A 24,207-nucleotide genomic window follows, 5' to 3' on the forward strand; every position below is an offset into this window, starting at 1 on the left:
GGCGGTGTTCCCATGGTCAGATATAGTAATGTTTTGGATTCAGCGGATTTTTACTGCATCCAAAGCTCTGCGTTCTACATTACAAGCACAGTGGATGGGAATCCCATTCTGACTGGGCTTTTTAATGCTGCATAAACTGACCTGCGGTGTGGATTTTGGAGGAGCAGCATTTTAATTTCTGTAGAGGAGACGCTTGTCTCCTCTGCGTACTTTTCCCTGAAAAGACTGTCATCAGATGCAATAAATTTGCGTAGTTCTAAAAGTCAAGCGCATATGTAGAACGCAGCGAAAATACGCTGCGTCCAATACGCTACTATTCCTGACCGTGGGCACGTACCCTAAAGGTACCGTCACACTAGACGATATCGCTAGCGATCCGTGACGTTGCAGCGTCCTCGCTAGCGATATCGTCCAGTGTGACAGGCAGCAGCGATCAGGATCCTGCTGTGCTGTCGCTGGTCGGGGAAGAAAGGCCAGAACTTTATTTCGTCGCTGGACTCCCCGCAGACATCGCTGAATCGGTGTGTGTGACACCGATTCAGCGATGTCTTCACTGGTAACCAGGGTAAACATCGGGTAACTAAGCGCAGGGCCGCGCTTAGTAACCCGATGTTTACCCTGGTTACCATCCTAAAAGTAAAAAAAACAAACACTACATACTTACCTAACGCTGTCTGTCCCCGGCGCTGTGCTCTGCTCTCCTCCTGTACTGGCTGTGAGCGTCGGTCAGCCGGAAAGCAGAGCGGTGACGTCACCGCTCTGCTTTCCGGCCGCTGTGCTCACACAGCCAGTACAGGAGGAGTGCAGAGCACAGCGCTGGAGGACAGACGGCTGTAGGTAAGTATGTAGTGTTTGTTTTTTTTACCTTTAGGATGGTAACCAGGGTAAACATCGGGTTACTAAGCGCGGCCCTGCGCTTAGTTACCCGATGTTTACCCTGGTTACCGGCATCGTTGGTCGCTGGAGAGCGGTCTGTGTGACAGCTCTCCAGCGACCAAACAGCGACGCTGCAGCGATCCGGATCGTTGTCGGTATCGCTGCAGCGTCGCTAAGTGTGACGGTACCTTTACTCTACAAAGTGGTCTGAGTACAGGTTTTTTTCCCCCTACTCTTCCTTGAGATCATGGTTTTCTTGTTACTTCTCACAATAGAAGGCATTTGCTTCTGACTTTCTCCACGAACATTTTCTTTTTCCCCTATAGGACACTTCCTGCAAATAATTGGTCAACATCACAAAGGCGAAAAAGTACATGCCCCATTCTCCAGAAAACATTATATCCTTTACAAGCAAATATATCTCCATAACACAGAGGAGAAATTCAAAAAATAAAAACATTGTGTTCAGCTCTGCAGCCGCTATTCTATGATGTCACCAGTTTAACATGCTAAATTGCAAAATCAATTGGCGAACTCCCCCTGAAAATTGGAAAAATAGATTGTTCACATCTTTCATTTAGTCTTATGTGAAGTATACGTGTGTTGTATGCTCCATAATAAATAGATTTTATTCTGAAATAGTAACAAGTCCTCTTAGGTGCTTTTTTTTTTTTACACATGGTAAAGGAATTTTCTGCTTCTAAAGGTACCGTCACATTTAGCGACGCTGCAGCGATACCGACAACGATGCTGATCGCTGCAGCGTCGCTGTTTGGTCGCTGGAGAGCTGTCACACAGACAGCTCTCCAGCGACCAACGATCCGAAGCCCCCGGGTAACCAGGGTAAACATCGGGTTACTAAGTGCAGGGCTGCGCTTAGTAACCCGATGTTTACCCTGGTTACCAGTGAAGACATCGCTGAATCGGCGTCACACACGCCGATTCAGCGATATCAGCGGGTGATCCAGCGACAAAATAAAGTTCTGGACTTTCCGCGCCGACCAACGATGGCACAGCAGGATCCTGATCGCTGCTGCCTGTCAAACTCAACAATATCGCTAGCCAGGACGCTGCAACGTCACGGATCGCTAGCGATATCGTTTAGTGTGACGGTACCTTAAGTGGTGTGCAGATTGTCTTTTAAATGTTAAGGATTTAATGCGCAAAATGAACCCACTTTAGAAGGGAGACAGAAAAAGCCAATTACTGTTTGTCACGACACTAGCCATCTTGCACTCTTGAAGACATTAACTGTTCATTTCTGTCCAAAGTTGGAATATTAGACTTTACCTTCTTGCAATACTATGTTTGTCATCCCGCTCATGCGTGTTTATCACTAATTGTTTTAGGATTGTTGCGGTTTAGAGGCCAAAAAAATCACAAAAATTAGTAAATGTATCCGATTTTTTTTTATTCCTGCTGTTTCCATTACAGGGGAGCAGGAAATATCATTTTGCTTTTGAGACTGCTGACAGTGGTATCTGCTCCATCATTAGGAATATAAAAACCTGGGCAGTGAGCTGAAAAATTGTACATGCATCCAGCATTTACAGAACAGTTTGCTCACATTGCATTCTGTCGAGCATAAAGTTTGAACAAATTAGATTGGCTGAGTATTATGCTGACGGCGTCTGTGAACCGTCTGTAATGCTCAGTCAGTCCAATGTGATAAAGGTGCTGGTAGGTCTTACTGCAGGGTTTATTTCAGCAAGGTTTTGGATTGGAAGATGACTGAATACAGAGCTTTTCCTCAATTTGTTTTCGGCTTATGCAGGGTTGCGTTGGACTTTTTTTTTTTTTTACAATTTATTTTTATTTGTGGATTTCTAAAAGAAACAAGTGGTACAACCACAAGGCACTAACCGTGCTGAAGTAAAGTACAATCTTCATTAGATAGTAATAACTAGGAAGTACAGTGTTATCAATTCCAAAGATCCTGCACACAATCTAGAACCTTAACATTGAATGTATAATGAAGGCAGAATATTAATTCCCTAATTATAGTCTCACTAGATGGTGGCCCGATTCTAAGGGTACCGTCACACAGTGCCATTTTGATCGCTACGACGGTACGATTTGTGACGTTCCAGCGATATCCATACGATATCGCTGTGTCTGACACGCAGCAGCGATCAGGGATCCTGCTGAGAATCGTACGTCGTAGCAGATCGTTTGGAACATTCTTTCGTCGCTGGATCTCCCGCTGTCATCGCTAGATCGGTGTGTGTGACACCGATCTAGCGATGCGTTCGCTTGTAACCAGGGTAAACATCGGGTTACTAAGCGCAGGGCCGCGCTTAGTAACCCGATGTTTACCCTGGTTACCAGCGTAAATGTAAAAAAAAAACAAAAAAAAACAGTACATACTTACATTTCGGTGTCCGTCAGGTCCCTTGCCGTTTGCTTCCCGCACTCACTGACTGCCGGCAGAGCACAGCGGTTACGTCACCGCTGTGCTGTGCTTTCACTTTACGGCCGGCAGTCAGTGAGTGCGGGAAGCAGACGGCAAGGGACAGACACCGGAATGTAAGTATGTACTGTTTGTTTGTTTTTTTACGCTGGTAACCAGGGTAAACATCGGGTTACTAAGCGCGATCCTGAGCTTAGTAACCCGATGTTTACCCTGGTTACCCGGGGACCTCGGCATCGTTGGTCGCTGGAGAGCTGTCTGTGTGACAGCTCCCCAGCGACCACACTACGACTTACCAACGATCACGGCCAGGTCGTATCGCTGGTCGTGATCGTTGGTAAATCGTATAGTGTGACGGTACCCTAACGCATCGGGTATTCTAGAATATGCATGGCCACGTAGTATATTGCCCAGTCATGTAGTATATATTGCCCAGACACGTAGTATACTGTCCAGTCACGTAGTATATTGGCCAGTCACGTAGTATACACCATATCCCTGTTCAAAAAAAAAAAAGAATTAAAATAAAAAAGTTACATACTCGCCTTCCGGAGCCTCCTGATCAAAGCGGCCGGTTACTGATGGTCCTCGCACGCTCCGGTCTTGAGAGTGCATTGCGGTCTCGCGTGATGATGACGTCGCGGTCTCGCGAGACTGCTACGTCATCATCTCGTGAGATCGCAGCATGGACCGGTTACTGGAGCATCGCGAGCGGGAAAGGCCTGTTGTGGATCCGAGGGGCTGACGGACGGTGAGCATATAACGATTTTTTTTATTATTTTTAATATTAGATCTTTTTACTATTCATGCTGCATAGGCCGCATGAATAGTAAAAAGTTGGTCACACAGGGTTAATAGCAGCGTTAACCGAGTGCGTTACACCGCTGTCAACGATGCCATTAACCCTGTGTGAGCGCTGACCGGAGGGCAGTACGGAGTGGGCACTGACTGCGGGGAGGAAGGAGCTGCCATTTTCTTCCGGACTGTGCCTGTCGCTGATTGGTCGCGGCAAAACAGCCACGACCAATCAGCGACTTGGATTTCCATGACAGACAGAGGCCGCGACCAATGAATATCCGTGACAGACAGAAGGACAGAAAGACGGAAGTGACCCTTAGACAATTATATAGTAGAATAGTCAAAGTGAACCAACAGCAACATATAAGTAAATTCAGGAGAAAGAAAGCAAGCAGAAGAGTTACAAAAAAAGGAAGTAGGGAGAGCAGGAATGAGAGCGAAAGGGGGAATGTTTTTGCAGAACAGCTATCTACAATTAGTGCCAGATAATCAGCTGGTGATCTAAATTCCAGTCAGTAATACCATGTTTAGTAGAAGCATTCATAGGTATTATTGCTCATAGAGGTGAGTTCCTCCTTAAGCATCGCTTCATTCATCTTTGCGAACCAGAGGGAGATTGTCGGGGTGGTATCTTTTTTCCATTGTAGAGGAAGACACGCTCTGGCAGTCGCAATTAAGTGTCTCAGGACTGAGTTTCTGTATATTTTTAATGGTGTGTCACCGTTGTGGAGAAGGACGGCAGCCAGGTCCTGGTCAGAAATGAGAAGATAGTGAAAAACAGTGTCCGAGTCCTGTGTGAGAAACTTTAACAAAATGTATTCTGCCATATAAAGACGTTTTTGATGGGTCAAAACATTCCATTTTATATGGCAGAAAACATTTTATTTTCACATTTTCACCTGGGACTTGGACACTCTTTGTCAACTTACTGGCTCATCTTTAAAGGGAATCTGTCACCCAAAAATTCAAGAATGAGCTGCGGCCACCGGAATCAGAGGCTTATCTACAGCATTCTGTAATGCTGTAGATAAGCCCCCGATGTAACCTGAAAGGTAAGGAAAAACGAGTTAGATTATACTCACCCAGGGGTGGTCCTGATTCCGTTCGGGTCTGATGGGTGTCGCGGTCCGGCGCTTCCCATCATAGGATGACGTCCTCTTCTTTTCTTCCTACTGCGGCTCCTGTGCAGGCGTACTTTATCTGCCCTGTTGAGGGCAGAGCAAAGTACTGCAGTGCGGAGGTGCTGGGCCTCTCTGACCTTTCCCGGCGCCTGCGCACTGCAGTACTTTGCCCTGTTGAGGGCAGAGCAGATAAAGTACGCCGGAGCCGCAGCAGGAAGATAAGAAGAGGACGTCATCGTACGAAGATAGGAGGCGCCGGATCGCAACACCCATCGGAACCGAGCGGAACCGGGACCGCCCCTTGGTGAGTATTATTTTCCGCAACATGTTGATTCTTTGTGCGGAATCCGCAGTGGTTTTCCATCTGCTCCAATAGAAAAATGCAGATAGAAAACCGCAGCAGAATCCGCATTAAAAACCGTGATAAATCCGCAGTAAAAACCGCAGCGGTTTTGCACTGCGGATTTATCAAATCCGCTGCGGAAAAATTCACAGCAGATTTTTCTATGTGTGCACATAGCCTCAGGGGCCCTGTGTCCGGACAAGCTGTCTTGTTATTGTATAACTTCCTAGAAGGGAGAGAGTGTAGAAAATGGGAAAGCTGTCTGACTCTCCAGATTCTTAGGGTACGTGTCCACGTTCAGGATGGCCGGCGGTTTTGACGGAGCGGCAAACTCGCTCCGCCCCCTTCTGGAGACACGATGATGCCGGATGTGTTCATTGCACACATCCGGAATCATCGCACCCCACACATAGGGCCCTGTGTTTTACCTTGCGGTGGCGCAGCGTCGCCGCAAGGTAAACAGACATGCTGCGATCTAAAAAGACGCACCGCATGTCCGGAATCGCAGGGCCGCCAGATACGTGTTACAACGCATAGTGGAGAGACGGGATTTCATAAAATCCACTATGCTGTAACATCTGGACGCTGCGGATTGAACGTTGCAGCACCACGCAGCGTTCAATCTGCAGCTAGTCCAGATGTAAAACAGCCCGTGGACACATACCCTTAGTGGGAAGGGAGCAAAGAGGCCAAGGATGTGTTTCCTTGAGGGCCAAGTATGTCCTGCTTCAAAATGGGATACTCTAAAACAGCCATTCTTTTTAACCAGTAGCGAACAACCTCATCCTCCTTGTCCGGGATTTTTATATTGATGGCTTATCCTTAGTATGGGTCATAAATATCTGATCGATTGGAGTATGATACCTGGTACTCCTACCAGTCAACTATTCTAGTGCTTTTATCTAGAGGGATCATCTTTATTCTCATTTGCACATGGAAACACGAGAAAGCAATGGGATGAAACTGAAATAAAGAAGATTGACATTAGATATTAGAAAAAAAAATTGACAGTGAGGGTAAGCAATGAGTGGAACAGGCTGCCACGAGGGATTGTGAGTTCTCCTTCAATAGAAGTCTTGAAACAGAGGCTGAACAGACATCTGTCTGAGATAGTTTTTGACAGAACACAAAGTAATGTGGGGTCACTGGAGGCAGTGTCGCTGCTGCAGGAATGTGGATGGGGGGCTTGGAGCGGGGTCACTGGAGGCAGTGTCGCTGCAGCAGGAGTGTGGATGGGGGGCTTGGAGCGGGGTCACTGGAGGCAGTGTCGCTGCTGCAGGAGTGTGGATGGGGGGCTTGTAGCGGGGTTACTGAAGGCAGTGTCGCTGCTGCAGGAATGTGGATGGGGGGCTTGGAGCGGGGTCACTGGAACCAGTGTCGCTGCAGCAGGAGTGTGGATGGGGGGCTTGGAGTGGGGTCACTGGAGGCAGTGTCGCTGCTGCAGGAGTGTGGATGGGGGCTTGGAGCGGGGTCACTGGAGGCAGTGTTGCTGCTGCAGGAGTGTGGATGGGGGCTTGGAGCGGGGTCACTGGAGGCAGTGTTGCTGCTGCAGGAATGTGGATGGGGGGCTTGGAGCGGGGTCACTGGAACCAGTGTCGCTGCAGCAGGAGTGTGGATGGGGGGCTTGGAGCGGGGTCACTGGAGGCAGTGTCTCTGCTGCAGGAGTGTGGATGGGGGCTTGGAGCGGGGTCACTGGAGGCAGTGTTGCTGCTGCAGGAGTGTGGATGGGGGGCTTGGAGCGGGGTCACTGGAGGCAGTGTTGCTGCTGCAGGAGTGTGGATGGGGGGCTTGGAGCGGGGTCACCGTAGGCAGTGTCGCTGCTTCAGGAGTGTGGATGGGGGGCTTGGAGCGGGGTCACTGGAGGCAGTGTCGCTGCTGCAGGAGTGTGGATGGGGGGCTTGGAGCGGGGTCACTGGAGGCAGTGTTGCTGCTGCAGGAGTGTGGATGGGGGCTTGGGGCGGGGTCACTGGAGGCAGTGTTGCTGCTGCAGGAGTGTGGATGGGGGCTTGGAGCGGGGTCACTGGAGGCAGTGTTGCTGCTGCAGGAGTGTGGATGGGGGGCTTGGAGCGGGGTCACTGGAGGCAGTGTCGCTGCTGCAGGAGTGTGGATGGGGGCTTGGAGCGGGGTCACTGGAGGCAGTGTTGCTGCTGCAGGAGTGTGGATGGGGGGCTTGGAGCGGGGTCACTGGAGGCAGTGTCGCTGCTGCAGGAGTGTGGATGGGGGGGCATGGAGTGGGGTCACTGGAGGCAGTGTCGCTGCTGCAGGAGTGTGGATGGGGGCTTGGGGCGGGGTCACTGGAGGCAGTGTTGCTGCTGCAGGAGTGTGGATGGGGGCTTGGAGCGGGGTCACTGGAGGCAGTGTCGCTGCTGCAGGAGTGTGGATGGGGGGGCATGGAGTGGGGTCACTGGAGGCAGTGGCGCTGCTGCAGGAGTGTGGATGGGGGGCTTGGAGCGGGGTCACTGGAGGCAGTGTCGCTGCTTTAAGAGGCAGGAGTGTGGCGATGCTGGGCACTTTGTGCTCTCATAAGATGTTGGCGCCAATGAGCGGAGTCCCCTTTCATTGCTCACTGAATTGCAGTGAAAATGCTGTCAATTCAAATCTGCAGCATGTGCATAGGAGATCCTTCAGTGCTCATTCACAGCACTACTGTTTTGTATGCTGCAGACTTGCCCTGTGGGAACATGTGCTCTGGCTTCCTTTATACATACGGTACTTGTTTTGGGTTCAGAAAATGCCCTAATGCTTTTTGGGTTAGTTCAGTCGTCTTTTGCTTATGTTTATCAAGTCCTGTATAGATTAGTCTATAGGAGAACCCATACCAGTTCAAAAAGTGAGTTTTAAAGAACTCTATCTCCTCATTGACTTACAGCTAACATCTGGCTGCAGATTTTTTATTTTATTTTATTTTTTTCAAAAAGTTGGAAAAAGACATCATGAAATCGTCACAAAACTGCTTTCTCTAAAATGAAAACTACCAAAGATGTGGTTAAAACGCAGTGCAAAGGTACTCTATTGGGCTAAAATGTAAGTCCTGTTCACATCGTGTATAGTAGCCTTCGTTGGAGCACCGACTTATATGTCGGCCTGAAGGGTGCAGCATATACCACTATATAGGCACACAATAGGACAGGTTGCCCCCAACTCTGTTTCTCTAGAAGTCTCTCCTCAGTTCTGTGTCTGATCATACATCCTTACGGTACCTTCACACATAACGATATCGTTAAGGATATCGTTGCAACGTCACGCTTTTTGTGACGTAGCAACGATCCCGCTAACAATATCTTTGTGTGACAGCGACCAACAATTAGGCCCCTGCTGGGAGATCATTGGTCGTGGGGAATGATCAGGACCTTTTTTTGGTCGCTGATCACCCCGCTGTCATCGCTAGATCGGCGTGTGTGACACCGATCTAGCAATGTGTTCACCTGTAACCAGGGTAACCATCGGGTTACTAAGTGCAGGGCCGCGCTTAGTAACCCGATATTTACCCTGGTTACCATTGTAAAAGTAAAAAAAAAAATAAACTACATACTCACATTCCGATGTCTGTCACGTCCCCCGCCGTCAGCTTCCCTGCACTGTGTCAGCACCGGCCGTAAAGCAGAGCACAGCGGTGACGTCATCGCTCTGCTTTACGGCCGGCGCTTACACAGTGCAGGGAAGCTGACGCCGGTGGACGGGACAGACATCGGAATGTGAGTATGTAGTGTTTTTTTTTTTTTTTACTTTTACAATGGTAAACAGGGTAAATATCGGGTTACTAAGCGCGGCCCTGCACGTAGTAACCCGATGTTTACCCTGGTTACCCGGGTGCTGCAGGGGGACTTATGCATCGTTGAAGACAGTTTCAACGATGCCGAAGTCGTTCCCCTGATCGTTGGTCGCTGGAGAGAGCTGTCTGTGTGACAGCTCCCCAGCGACCACACAACGACTTACCAACGATCACGGCCAGGTCGTATCGCTGGTCGTGATCGTTGGTAAATCGTTTAGTGTAACGGTACCTTTAGTATTAGATAAGCTCCCCAAATCCTCAGAGCTTGGGGATAGTTAAATGTCCATGCATCACAGACGTCTGAATGAGACTTTACACTGACTAGAGCTTTCATTAAAAAAAAAAAAAAAATAGATTTATTTTATTTGGTATTGCTGCACCTGTAAAAGTTTGGCCCGTCAAAATATAAAAATAATTAACACTTACAAAAAATGTGAATAAAATAAACAGGAAAATCAACTCACATTTTTTTTTCCCCCATTCACCGTTCGTGCATCCCTCAAAAATGTAATAAAAAGCATCCGCTCACCAGCATTTTAGGAGGTTTAAAAATGTGGCAGCAATCTTTCATTTTTTTTTCAAGAAAATTTACAAAATGTATTATTGTTAGGGACCTATCCAGGTTTGAAGTGAATTTTGGGGGTCCTATATATTGCAAAACCCTCCAAAAGTGATACCATTTTGAAAAAAACAGCACCCTCCGACATATTGAAAACTTCTGCCAGGTAGTTTATTTACCCTTCAGGTGATTTTCAGGAATTAATGAAAAAGTGTTACCACCTAAATATCTATGTATGAAGATACAAGATACTTAGGCTATGTGCACACTTTGCGGATTTTGCTGCGGATCCACAGCGGATTTGACCACTGCGGATCCGCAGCAGTTTCCCATGAGTTTACAGTACAATGTAAACCTATGGGAAATAAAAAACGCTGTGCACATGCTGCGGAAAAAACCGCGCGGAAACGCAGCGGATTACATTCCGCAGCATGTCACTTCTTTTCTGCGGATTTTCACCTGCTCCAATAGGAAAATGCAGATGAAAATCCGCATAAGAAACCGCAATAAAAACCGTGATAAATCCGCAGTAAAAACCGCGACAGGTTTTCACTGCGGATTTTGGAATTCCGCTGCGGAAAATTCCGCAGTGGAATCCGCAAAGTGTGCACATAGCCTTATGGTGAGATTACATGTGCCAACACAAACCATGGGGAACAGAATGAGCATTGTGGTTTTGTCTATCCTGATGAAGAGATTTGAAAACCTTGAAACGCCTTGACAAAATGAACCGCATTCATGCTTTATACTTTTGGACCTTCGGCAGCGCGGACTCTGAACCATCATATTCCTCATCTATTACATAAACCGTGGGGAACAGAATGATCGTTAATAAGATCACTCTGTCCCCATAGACATCACATGATCAGCAGCACATTCCCTGTTTAAAGTAAGCAATGATGCCACTATTTTTGTTTTTACATAAATGATCTTATCACCAAAAAGTAAGAATTATATTACTTCATCAAGTGATTGCTGGAATGTTTACATTGACTGTTAATTAATTGGGCCAATTATTTGACTTTCAACTTTTTTTTTTTCAAGTGCACAGTAATTTAAAATAAAATGTTTGTAATATCTGCCCTTTTTATAGTCGTATATTTGTCTACTTATGTACCGTAGCTTGATGCTGTGAGGGAGCATGTTCCTGAGACTCTCGGTGTGCTTGTGTAAGCAGAGGCTGTAATAACCCAATCACTGGGCACCCAGCTCTAGGCACTGAGAGTGTACACGCTGCCCACACACAGCTTCAACATGTCTTCAGCATCAGGAAGGGAATATAATTTTTGGCAGCTAATTTTACACCGATAACTATAGAAAGGCTGAAAAAGCATAAAAGGATAAAAATGTTTAAAGTGCAAATACTCTTTAAAAGAGGTGAACACTTTTTTTTTTTTTTGAGGACTTACAATCGAAATGCGTGCCAAGTAAATTACGCTTTCATTTTACCCCCTGAATTTGATATGTCCAAAGATACTTGTGTTATTTTTGGTTTAGGAATTTACTTTTGACAAATGATCACTTTCGTAACAATTTTAATTTACTAACATACATTGTAGTTTATGGGATGATATAGCTAACCTGGAATCTAAATAAGTAACAACTCTGTTTTATACGTTGTTCTCTAAATACCCATTGGATCATATCTTTTTTTGGTAAGTGTCTTTTAAATTTTAAATTTCAGGTCCTCGAGTAGTTCTCGCAAGACTGCAATCAGGTGAGCATGCCTTAGTGTTGGTAGTGAGTAGATAGTGTTTTTCTATTTTGGTGAATAGCTGTCACGAAAAAAAAAAAGATAATTTAACAGTTGCGTATGCCCAATAAGGCCTCATTCAGATGTTTGATATATATATATATATATATATATATATATATATATATATATATATATATATATATATATATTTTAAATCTGATTTTGATCTGTGTGGTCCGAGTCATCAGTTTTTCTCGTACGTGGAGAAAAGAATTTCTCCACCTTCTCCTTTCTGATAATCGTGAAAATCGGACCACATTCGGATGTTTTGGATCCAGATTTGCATTGACGATTTTGATCCAACCTTCAGATCAAAATGGGACGTGTTTCTGTGATTTTCTGCAGACTGCTCGCTCTGTGAAAAATCATGGACTTGTAAATGGCCCCATAGAGTGCTATCTGTGAAAACCACGGATAACACTCGTACACAAAAACCAGACATCTTAATGAAGCCTAAGGTTGAATTTACGTGTTCCTGTGTTTTTTGTTTTTTTTTCTTCCCCAAATCTTTGATTCTGAAGGTAGGGTCCCACTGTGCGGCTTTTGCAAGATCCCGGCAAAGGGTTGGGGTCAAATAAGTGTGCAAATTTGCCAGTAACAATACATTTTGTTAAAGGAGATTCATATTCTTTTTCTTTATCACTTACTAAATATGTATGTAATCTAGTGTAAAGGTGTTAAAAAATGCTTATAGATCGCCCATATGACCTGAAATGACACAAGCCGGCTCACTTGTTGTTGCTTTGTTAGAGGTTGTCCACTACTTTTACATTGCTGACCTATCCTTAGGTAGCAGGTCATCAATGTCTGATCAGCCAGGGTCCGACACCTCCTGACGATCAGCTGTAATCAGTGTCAGTGGCCGCCATCCGCTAGTACTCCCTTGCGGAGCAGACAGTCTGTAGATAGTGGCCGCTGCGGGGTACTACACATTTGCCTCCTATTGATTCAAATAGTAGGCGGATGTGCAGCACCAAGCCTCGGCCACTACCAGAGGATGGAGCAGCTTGGCAAGTGAGTACCTCCAGCCGGTGACCGCCAACACTGATAACAGCTGATTGGTGAGGGGAGCCGTGTGTCAGACCCCAACCGATCTGACATTGATGACCTTATTCTAAGGATAGATCAAAACTGTTATTTATTTATATAGTTTAATTCCATGGTGCTGTACATGAGAAAAAGGGGTATGTACAGGGTTATAGATATCGTTTACAGTAAACAAATTTACAATGACAGACTGGTACAGAGGGGAGAGGACCCTGTCCTTGCGGACTTATATTCTATGGGACAATGGGGAAGAGACAGAAGGTTGGGGGTGCGGCAGCTCGGGTGGTGAGGTGGTGGCAGCTCTGGCGGTGGTGAGGCGGCAGAATGGTTATTGCAGGCTGTAGACTTTCCTGAAGAGTTTTTTTGGGGGGGTTTTCAGGTTCCGTCTGAAGGATCCGAGGGTGGTGGATAATCGGACGTGTTGAGGCGTGGAATTCCAGAGGATGGGGGATATTCGACAGAAATCTTTGAGGCGGTTGTAGGAAGAACAATTAAGTGTGGAGGAGAGTAGGAGGTCTTGGGAGGATCGACGATTACATGAGGGAAGATAGTGGGAGATTAGTTCAGAGATATAGGGAGGGGACAGGTTGTGGATGGCTTTGTAGATCAGTGTTAGTAGTTTGAACTGGATTCGTTTGCGAATTGGGAGCCAGTGGAGGGATTTGCAGAGGGGAGAAACAGGGGAGAAGCAAGGAGAGAGGAGGATTAGCCAGGCAGCAGAGTTGAGGACAGACTGGAGTGGTGCAAGAGAGTTAGCGGGGAGGCCATAGAGGAGGGTGTTTCAGTAATCGAGGCGGGAGATGATGAGGGCATGCACAAGAGTTAGTAGATTTTTGCCCGAGAAAGGGACGGATTCTGGCAATGTTTTTGAGTTGGAGGCGACAGGAGTTGTCAAGAGTTTGGATGTTCGGTTTGAAGGACAGGGCAACGTCGAGAGTTACCCCGAGGCAGCAGATTTCAGGTGCGGGAGAGAGTGTGATGCCGTTTACCATAATAGATAGATCAGGTAGGGGGGATACGCAAGATGGGGGAATGATGATGAGTTCAGTTTTGTCTACATTGAGTTTTAGGAAGCTAGAGTTGAAGAAGGAGAATATGGCTGATAGACACTCCAGGATTCTGGACAGCAAAGAGGTGACATCTGGGCCAGAGAGGTAGATCTGAGCATCGTCCGCATACAGGTGGTACTGGAAGCCATGGGACTATGAGTTGTCCTAGGCCAAAGGAATAGATGAAAAAAGTAGGGGCCCTAGAACAGAGCCTTGAGAAACTCCAACAGAGAGAGGAAGGGATAAGGAGGTAGAGTGGGAAACGCTAAATGTGCGGTCGGAAAGGTATGAGACAATCCAGGACAGGGCAAGGTCTTTGATGCCAAGGGAAGAAAGAATCTGTAGCAGTAGGCAATGGTCGACTGTGTCGAAAGCAGAGGACAGGTCGGGAAGGAGGAGGATGGAGAACTGTCTGTAAGCTTTGGCTGTAAGTAAGTCATTATTAATTTTGGTCGGAGCAGTTTCGGTGGAGTGGTGGGGGCTGAAGCCAGATTAGATGTTGTCAAGGAGAGAGTTGGATGAGACGTGGGATTTAAGTTGAGCATGGACGTGCTGCTCAAGGAGTTTGGAAGCAAACGGGAGCAGTGATATGGGGTGATAGCTGGGCATAGCATTTCGGTCAAGGTTAGCTTTTTTGAGGATGGGTGTGATGGTGGCATGTTTGAAGGCAGAGGGGAAGGTACCAGAAGATAGCGATAGGTTGAAGAGATGGGTTAGGGCTGGAATGAGCATGTTAGTGAGGTTGGGGAGCAGGTGGGAAGGGATGGGGTCAAGTGCACAGGTGGTGAGGTGTGATTTGGAAAGGAGGCGGTAAGTTTTCCTTCAGTGATGTTGGAGAGGGAAGTTATTAGGGAAGGGCAGAGATCTGGTATATGAAGTGGTTGGGGGTGGTGGAGCAGTAAAGGTTTGCCTTTGGTGGATCTTGTTTTTGAAGTATGTGGCAAAGTGCTCGGAAGAGATGAGGGGAGTTGGAGGTGGCAGCGGTGGGCGGAGGAGAGAGCGCAGTCCCAGGGATGCTGCTGGAGGAGGCAAGAGTGGAGCGTTGCCTCAGGCTGGGATGAGGGGGGTGTTCGGTGGTGTGGGGCCCTGCTGACATTTTGTGAAAGCCCAAAGCCCCACACTTACATGGTTTACTATGCGGTGGACTCCGAGAAAATGTCTGCCGGGGGAGGTGCATGCGCTGATGGAGATTTCCGCACCAAGATCTTGGGAGATGTGGGATTTCACAAAATCTCAGCGGAGCCCCTGCACCACTGAACACCACCTCATCCCAGCCTGCGGCAACGCTCCACTCTTGCCTCCTGCAGCAGCGACCCTGGGACCCTTCCCCACCGCGGCTGGTAAGGTATATCTGCATTATAAGACGCACTCCTAATTTGGTACTCGCTGTGTGAGCTGGCTAAGCTAAAGAGCAGTCATGTGGTCCAGAGGAGGACCCGAGCAGCTCTGGAAATTGGGGACGGTGGTGGTTGGTAAGTAACTTAATACACTTACAATACATTATACACATAATAAGCATGGTTTAGGGGGGGAGTTTGCTGAGGCTCTTTTAAAGGGAACCTGTCACCCCGTTTTTTGAGATTGAGCTATAAATACTGTTAAATAGGGCCTGCGCTGTGTGTTCCTATAGTGTATGTAGTGTACCCCGATTCCCTATGTATGCTGAGAAATAACTTACCAAAGTCGCCGTTTTCGCCTGTCAATCAGGCTGGTCAGGTCGGGAGGGCGTGGTGACATCGCTGGTTCTTCCTCAGCTTTACGTTGGTGGCGTAGTGGTGAAGACACAGCGCGCGATCTGCGCTGTCATCCCTTTCGTCGGTGGGGGCGGCCATCTTCCTGGGGCCGCGCGTGCGCAGATCGAGTGCTCTGCTGCACGGGGCTTCAGGAAAATGGCCGCGGGATGCCGCGCGTGCGCATTAGAGATCGCGGCGGCCATTTTCCCAAAGCCGAGATGCAAACTCGGCTTTGGGAAAATGGCCGCCGCGATCTCTAATGCGCACGCGCGGCATCCCGCGGCCATTTTCCTGAAGCCCCGTGCAGCAGAGCACTCGATCTGCGCACGCGCGGCCCCAGGAAGATGGCCGCCCCCACCGACGAAAGGGATGACAGCGCAGATCGCGCGCTGTGTCTTCACCACTACGCCACTACGCCACCAACGTAAAGCTGAGGAAGAACCAGCGATGTCACCACGCCCTCCCGACCTGACCAGCCTGATTGACAGGCGAAAACGGCGACTTTGGTAAGTTATTTCTCAGCATACATGGGGAATCGGGGTACACTACAAACACTATAGGAACACACAGCGCAGGCCCTATTTAACAGTATTTATAGCTCAATCTCAAAAAACGGGGTGACAGGTTCCCTTTAAGGATTTTTTTTTTCTGGTAACAGTGAACAGATTTGTAGATTGAAAAGGATGTACTTATTGGGCTTCCTTCCCCCCTTCCCTTTTAAATTTTAAAGCTACAGGAAATGCTTAAACATTTTTTTTTTGCTTTCTCATGTAGCGAAACCCACATAGGTAAAGTTATTTTTTGTCGTATATTACATTTTTTTTTCTCTAAAGACATTCTTAGTTTTACATACTTCTTGTAATGCAAGGCAGGACTTTCTGGTCTATAGATGCTCCTTGTGTTTTTCACTTTGGCCAAGACCAAGAGATGCAGATCCTGAACAGTGCCCCAATGTCACTTTTGAGTTCGGTTTCTCTATTCCGTTTTAGCAAAAGAGAAACGGAAATCATTTTAATAGCAGAGCCATTATGGTCAATAATAATAATAATAATAATAATAATAATAATCCTTATTTATATAGCGCCAACATATTCACAATGCTTTAGGCTATGTGCACACGTTGCGGATAAGGCTTAGGAATTTTTGGTGCAAATTCTGCATCTCTTGGCAGAAAACGCAGGTGCGGATTTGTCGCGTTTTTTTTTAGCGGATTTGCTGCAGATTTACTGCGTTTTTTACCCCTGCGGATTTCTATAATGGAATGGGTACAAAAACGCTGCAGATCCTCAAAAAAGAAGTGACCTGGTACTTCTTTTAATCCGTTTCCGCACGGAATTTTCCGCACCATTAGCACAGCATTTTTTTTACCATTGATTTACATTGTACTGTAAATCCCTTGCGGATCTGCAGCGTTTCTGCATAGCAAAAAACGCTGCGGATCCGCAGGTAACATGTGCACACAGCCTTACAGTTTAACAGTTTCAAACACAAGAGTCATAAGTAACAACGTTAGCAATATAATAATTAAAGCAAAATAAGACGACCCTGCTCATGAGAGCTTACAATCTACAATGAGGTGGGGGCTTCTACCTGGATTTTTTTTGCAACAGATAGATCATTCACATGATTTTCATTTTACTGTTTGAGTTAATGGTACTCAAAAGGGCAGATGGGAATAGATCCTGATACAAAATTTTGCACAGCACATCTGTCAAGTGTATAGTGGGGTACTGTACATCTGCACCTATTTCAAATGAAAATGTGGGTCTGCAGTACCCCACTATACAGTTGATGGAGCGTGGTGTTTCGGTCCCCAACTGATCACATCTGGCTGCCAGGAACAGCTGATCAGTGGGGGTGGAGGGTGTCACCCGCCCCCCAATATAATATTAATAAACTTTACTGAGTGTAAGCCATCAGTATGAAAGTATTAGACAAGCCCGCTAAAGATTTGGGAATGGTTCCTCATTTTTGAGACTTTTATTTACATTTGGGACCAGTGCACACAACAGAAGGCTGAGTGTCTAAGTGAGGCAGGAATTATGGGAACCAGTAACTGATGTGCTCCGCTGATCCATTCAAGTCCATAACTCTAAAACTCCATGTTCTCTCTGCGATCTCCGACACCGCCATAGACATCAATAGAGCAGTAATGCACATGCGTGACCTGCTCTATTTAACTCCTGCCTTGGTTGTGGGGAACAGTGGACACAAGTTAGCTGTCCTGTGGGCCAGTGGGGGGTCCAAGCTGTGAGACCCACTGAATTAACATAGGATATTATTTATGTTGTTTAGGCTGAAATACTTTTAGTCCCTTTGCTTTTGTTTATAATGTTTTTAGTCAAGACAATTGGACTCCCATCCACCCTTTTGGGAAATCCTATGAATATGCCATGTATTTGGTAAGAGAGAGCCCCATATGGCATGCCATAGAGAAGATTCCTGAACATATTGCTTAGAACTTAGAGTTATTTTCAGGACTGCGATATTGATGATCAATATCAGACCAGTGGAGGTTTAATGCCTGACACCCCAGTCGATTATCATTGTTGTTACCAACTTCAGGAGCTGCTGAATGTTAGTTGTGGGGACAAAGAAATAGTGTATGAAGGATTGCTGCTCCTGTTCCTACACTATTTATCTGGCTGATAACAGCAGATGATAGGGTTCTGGCATCTCCTAACACTGGCCTATCCTAGGGCTGCCTTTACATGCGCCTGAAAGCCTCAGCAGCCTTGTGCTGCCACTCTTCTTCCACGGTTTCACTGCCAAATTCCTTTATCTTGCAGGTAGACAGCTATATTATCTGCAAGACTGAGCCAACGATCCTAATGTCTTCTTGGATTTGTGGGTGAACGCAACTTTAGGCCGGTTTCACACGTCAGTAGCTCCGGTACGTGAGGTGACAGTTTCCTCACGTACCGGAGACACTGACTCACGTAGACATATTAAAATCAATGTGTCTCTGCACATGTCGGCGTGTTTTCACGGACCGTGTGTCCGTTTGGAAAACACGGAGGCATGTCAGTGTTCGTGGGAGCGCACGTATTGCACAGACCCATTAAAGTCAATGGGTCCGTGTAAAACACGTACCGCACACGGATGTTGTCCGTGTGCCGTGCAGGAGACAGTGCTACAGTAAGCGCTGTCCCCCCAGCGTGGTGCTGAAGCCGCTATTCATTTCTTCTCTCCAGCAACGTTCGCTGGAGAGAAGATATGAAAAATCTTTTTTTTTTGTGTTTAAAAAAAATAAAGATCCCTGTCCCCAACCCCCTCCCACCCCCTGTGCGCCACCCCCCCCCCCCCCCCGCTGTTAATAAAATACTTACCCGGCTCCCTCGCTGCTGCTTCTCCTCGCCGCAGCTTCTCCTCTATGAGCGGTCACGTGGTGCCGCCCATTACAGTGATGAATATGCGGCTCCACCCCTATGGAAGGTGGAGCCGCATATTCATCACTGTGATTGGCGGCACCACGTGACTGCTCATACAGGAGAAGCTGCGACGAGGACAGGAAGCAGCAAGGGAGCCGGGTAAGTATTTTATTAACAGCGGGGGGCGCACAGGGGGTGGGAGGGGGTTGGGGACAGGGATTTTTATATATTTTTTTTTTTTAAACACAAAAAAAAAAATTTTCATATCTTCTCTCCAGCGAACGATGCTGGAGAGATGAAATTAATGGCGGCTTCAGCACCAGATGCAGGGGACAGCGCTTAACTCTAGCGCTGTCTCCTGCACGGTCCGTGTGGTCCTCAGTCGGCACACGGCTGCCGCACGTGTGCCACATTGATGTTCAACGTGAGTACACGGACAATTCCGGTACCGATTTTTCCGGTACCGGAATTATCTGGACGTGTGAGACTGGCCTTAGAATGAGTCAATATGTGAGGCCTGTATAACCTTAGCATTGGTCATTTCCATTTTTATACAGTAGCCAGCCAAGCAGTCAGCTGCAGGGAAAATTCAAACCTTGGAGGCCACGTTCTCACTTTTAGTTGCCAAGTTTGGTATTCCCTGAAAATTAAACCTCTTTCTTTAACCTAGAATCTTGCTAAAGATGTACAGAGTTATTGTGCGTAATGAGCCCATGGGACTAATTTTAAGGGCAAGTGCACATGTTGCAGATTAGATGCGTTTTTGCCATACAGACTTCCTAGCTAAACCTGAGCAATCCTGATGCCGGCAAAGTGAATGAGAAGCCTGAAGCGTCATGTACACGTTGCTTATTTGTGACTCGCAGATTTGGTGCAGAAAATACTTTGCATCATGTCACTTCTCTGTGCGTTTTTGCCCTGCGTTTTTCACCATTGACTTCAGTCAAACACGCAGGCAAAAACCCCTCGTTTTTACAGCTTTGATATTCCTGCCAAGAGATGCAGAAATGGTGCAGACATTTCTGCATCATCCATTTACTCAGCGTGTGCACATAGCCTAAATGTTTCTGGAAGTTTAATTGGATCATCATTCATTTTCTCATAATGCTATTGTGCAGGTTTCTTTGCCTCGTTTTTTTCCTGAAATTGCAGTGAAAAAACCACAGCGATATTGCAGCTATTTTGGAAAAAGGCATAAAGAAGCGCAGACCAATTGTATTCTGTGAACATGTATAATGTACTGTATAACAGTGCATCCTAATGATTAAAGCCATAAAATATTGGTTTATGTCACTGCTATACTTATATGGCTAAAACCTGGTGTGTGACCAATAGATCCTGCCTCCTGGATATCGGTGACTCCTGCCTGTGTGTCATGGATGGAACTAGTTAGCTTGTATCACAGATTCATTTTAACTTGCTAGCCTTTTTTTCAAATCCAATCAACTCCGTTAATTTATTGGCCAAGCATACTTGGCTATTGAGAACAGGGGGCGGTTTGCTTTCAGACAAACCTTTCATGGACAGCATCAAATTGGTATGGTCAGATTAATATTGAGGCTGTTCATGAGTCGTTATTCTTTTATTTTGTTGTTTTAAACCTCTGGACATTATTGTATATTTGATTTCGAATTTATTCTTTGCTCTAAATATGTACGTTTTTTTTTCTTCCTAGAACTGCGCTGCACACATGTGCAGTTTGCATGCCACAGTGGAGCGATCCAGTGTATTCCTTTACAGTGGCAGTGTGATGGTTGGCCAACCTGCGAGGATGAAAGCGATGAGGTTAACTGTCCAGGTAAGCATACAGACAGCTTCTGTCTAGTCCCCTAGTTTCAGAAACGCAAAATCTGTAAGTTGTAATCATGTGCCTACTTGTTTATTTCCTATCTATTTTATTCAGTGTGTATGGGGGCTTTTAGGGGACTAACACAAGGGAAGAGATGTTAACTACAGGCTGTGAACTTTCTTCCTCAATTAAAGGGAACCTGTCACCTGAATTTGGCAGGACCGTTTTTCGGTCATGTGGGCGGAGTTTTCGGGTGTTTGATTCTCCCTTTCCTTACCCGCTGGCTGCATGATGGCCGCAATATTGGATTGAAGTTCATTCTCTGTCCTCCGTAGTACACGCCTGCGCAAGGCAATCCGCCAAATTCAGGTGGTTAATGAGCTAAGCTTTATTTTTTAATTGCCAAGTAATGATTTCTTAGCCTTAAAGGGGGTCACCTATTTTCAGAAAAGTAGTCCCAAACTATGTAAAATGCCTAAAATAACATTGCGTAGTTATTCGCCTTACCGAAGCTCAGCGCCAGAACCCCAACGCTAGTCTAGTCCTGGTGCTTTGGCTTTGAGGTCACGTCCACAGGGCTCATCATCCACTCTATCCAGTCACTAAGGTGGACAGCTATGCTTAGGTTGGCAGCACTTGACATTGTGAACAATCACGCTGTTGGTGTGACCTCACCTCTACGGCCAAAACACTGGGACTGGAGAAGCGGTGGAGAGCCAGGCCTGGATCCAGAGAGGGCAAGTATCTGCGGAGTTTGTTTTAGGTTTTCCACAGCTCAGGGGTGCCCCCTTTTCTGAAAGTGCACAACCCCTTTTAAGCCTCATTCAGACATCCAATTATTGTGTTTGGATCATTCCACACTTCACTTTCTGAATGAGGCTTTATAGGATCATCCAATCAGTGGATAGGTGATAAGTTTGAGGGTATGTGCACACATCAGGATTTCTTGCAGAAATTTTCCTGACAAAAACCGGACATTTCTGACAGAAATCCGCATGCGTTTTTTTATGCGTTTTTGGTGTGTTTTTCCCCAAATGCATAGACTAGCGGGAAAAACGCAGAAAATCCGCAAAATTAATGAACATGCTGTTTTTTGTTTTTTTTTTACCGCGATGCGGTTTTTTCGCTGAAAAAAAAATGCATCATGTGCACAAAAATGGCAGAATGCATTCTAAATGATAAGATGCATATGTCTGCGGTTTCTAATGCGGTTTTATCGTGTTTTTATCGCGAAAAAAACGCGAAAAAACCTGAATGTGTGCACATACCCTGATTGTTGTGGGTCATCCTGCTGAGACCACCATCAGGTGTCACCAATTGCTTATATTCGTGCCATAAACCTTGAATTAAGTGACAGGCCACAGGTATTATCGACAGCTACGTAACAATTCTCATGACAAGAACCTTGGCATTAGGTTGAGACATTTGTTGAATGGAATACCCCTTCCATCTCAAAATTATCAAGATGATTTTCTAAACCATATACATCAGTTAAAGAAATTGCAGTGCCCATCCTCCATTGTGTGAGAGCTAGATAAAGCTTTTTCTTCTTATTTCTGGCCTTGCTGACATACCAGATGATGCTTCTTTGCCTGCTTTTTTCCTGAAAGGGGATACATTAGACTGTAGTACTTTATGTGCCCTTGTTAAAATTCTGACCAACACAGCCAATACAGATGATTTAACAACTCTACATACTAAAGTCTATGTAAAATTGGGAAATACATAAAAGGTCATAATGAACTCTTGGATATACACTGAGCAGTACCTGTAACTAGTTTTAAGTCAGTCTTTTTAATATGCCACTGGGCAACACCAGATTGGAAATTTGTTTAACTATAACCCAGTAACAAAACCCTCAGAAGGGTTCTTACCGGTCCGGTCCCCCGTACTCCCTGAACCACCAGGAGATGTCTGCATATATAAATACACTGCATAACAGTCCCTTTATTACATTACATACATAAACTGATCTTTAGAAAAAATATTTCTAAAGTCTGTTTATGATATGTTAATGAGGATTTTGACTAGTCGATGGGGCGTTGGTGTCCCCAGACTACTCAGCTCACCTAGATGTTATCATGCTACTGTGGGTGTGATAACTTAACTTACAAGCCCGGCGTCATCGCTAGTGTTAAGCTTGGCTTGCGCATGTGCGCAGCTTCTTTCTCTCACCGCATTCATTCTGTAAAGCTGGGTGTACACGTCCTGTCTTCAAGAGGCGCACTGCGAATGGTCGGAAGTGGAGAAGACTGCATTCATCCTCTGAAGCGGGATGAATGCACTGAGGGAAAGAAGCCTCACGCATTCCCTAGGTAAGTATGGTGCTTGTCAATTATGTTATAATATGTTAACTGGGCCGACTAGTCAAAGCCCTCATTTACATACAGTGGGGCAAAAAAGTATTTAGTCAGTCAGCAATAGTGCAAGTTCCACCACTTAAAAAGATGAGGTGTCTGTAATTTACATCATAGGTAGACCTCAACTATGGGAGACAAACTGAGAAAAAAAAATCCAGAAAATCACATTGTCTGTTTTTTTAACATTTTATTTGCATATTATGGTGGAAAATAAGTATTTGGTCAGAAACAAAATTTCATTTCAATACTTTGTAATATATCCTTTGTTGGCAATGACAGAGGATAAACGTTTTCTGTAAGTCTTCACCAGGTTAGCACACACTGTTGTTGGTATGTTGGCCCATTCCTCCATGCAGATCTCCTCTAGAGCAGTGATGTTTTTGGCTTTTCGCTTGGCAACACGGACTTTCAACTCCCTCCAAAGGTTTTCTATAGGGTTGAGATCTGGAGACTGGCTAGGCCACTCCAGGACCTTGAAATGTTTCTTACGAAGCCACTCCTTCGTTGCCCTGGCGGTGTGCTTTGGATCATTGTCATGTTGAAAGACCCAGCCACGTTTCATCTTCAATGCCCTTGCTGATGGAAGGAGGTTTGCACTCAAAATCTCACAATACATGGCCCCATTCATTCTTTCATGTACCCGGATCAGTCGTCCTGGCCCCTTTGCAGAGAAACAGCCCCAAAGCATGATGTTTCCACCACCATGCTTTACAGTAGGTATGGTGTTTGATGGATGCAACTCAGTATTCTTTTTCCTCCAAACACGACAAGTTGTGTTTCTACCAAACAGTTCCAGTTTGGTTTCATCAGACCATAGGACATTCTCCCAAAACTCCTCTGGATCATCCAAATGCTCTCTAGCAAACTTCAGATGGGCCCGGACATGTACTGGCTTAAGCAGTGGGACACGTCTGGCACTGCAGGATCTGAGTCCATGGTGGCGTAGTGTGTTACTTATGGTAGGCCTTGTTACATTGGTCCCAGCTCTCTGCAGTTCATTCACTAGGTCCCCCCGCATGGTTCTGGGATTTTTGCTCACCGTTCTTGTGATCATTCTGACCCTACGGGGTGGGATTTTGCGTGGAGCCCCAGATGGAGGGAGATTATCAGTGGTCTTGTATGTCTTCCATTTTCTAATTATTGCTCCCACTGTTGATTTCTTCACTCCAAGCTGGTTGGCTATTGCAGATTCAGTCTTCCCAGCCTGGTGCAGGGCTACAATT

General features: G+C 46.1%; 1 protein-coding gene across 2 annotated transcripts in view; it reads left to right on the forward strand.

The window, feature by feature from the left end:
* LOC138669972 (splicing factor ESS-2 homolog) overlaps positions 1-24,207 on the forward strand; it is an 89,079-nt gene that overhangs the window by 14,396 nt on the left and 50,476 nt on the right. The window contains exons 2-3 of one of the 2 annotated variants that reach the window (XM_069756895.1): positions 11,564-11,596; positions 20,511-20,633. In XM_069756895.1, the coding sequence (XP_069612996.1) occupies positions 11,564-11,596; positions 20,511-20,633 (156 nt within the window). The remainder of the gene's footprint in view (positions 1-11,563; positions 11,597-20,510; positions 20,634-24,207) is intronic. The other variant, XM_069756904.1, reaches the window with a different exon arrangement.

Source organism: Ranitomeya imitator, chromosome 1, assembly GCF_032444005.1.
Source record: "Ranitomeya imitator isolate aRanImi1 chromosome 1, aRanImi1.pri, whole genome shotgun sequence".
NCBI lineage: Eukaryota > Metazoa > Chordata > Amphibia > Anura > Dendrobatidae > Ranitomeya > Ranitomeya imitator.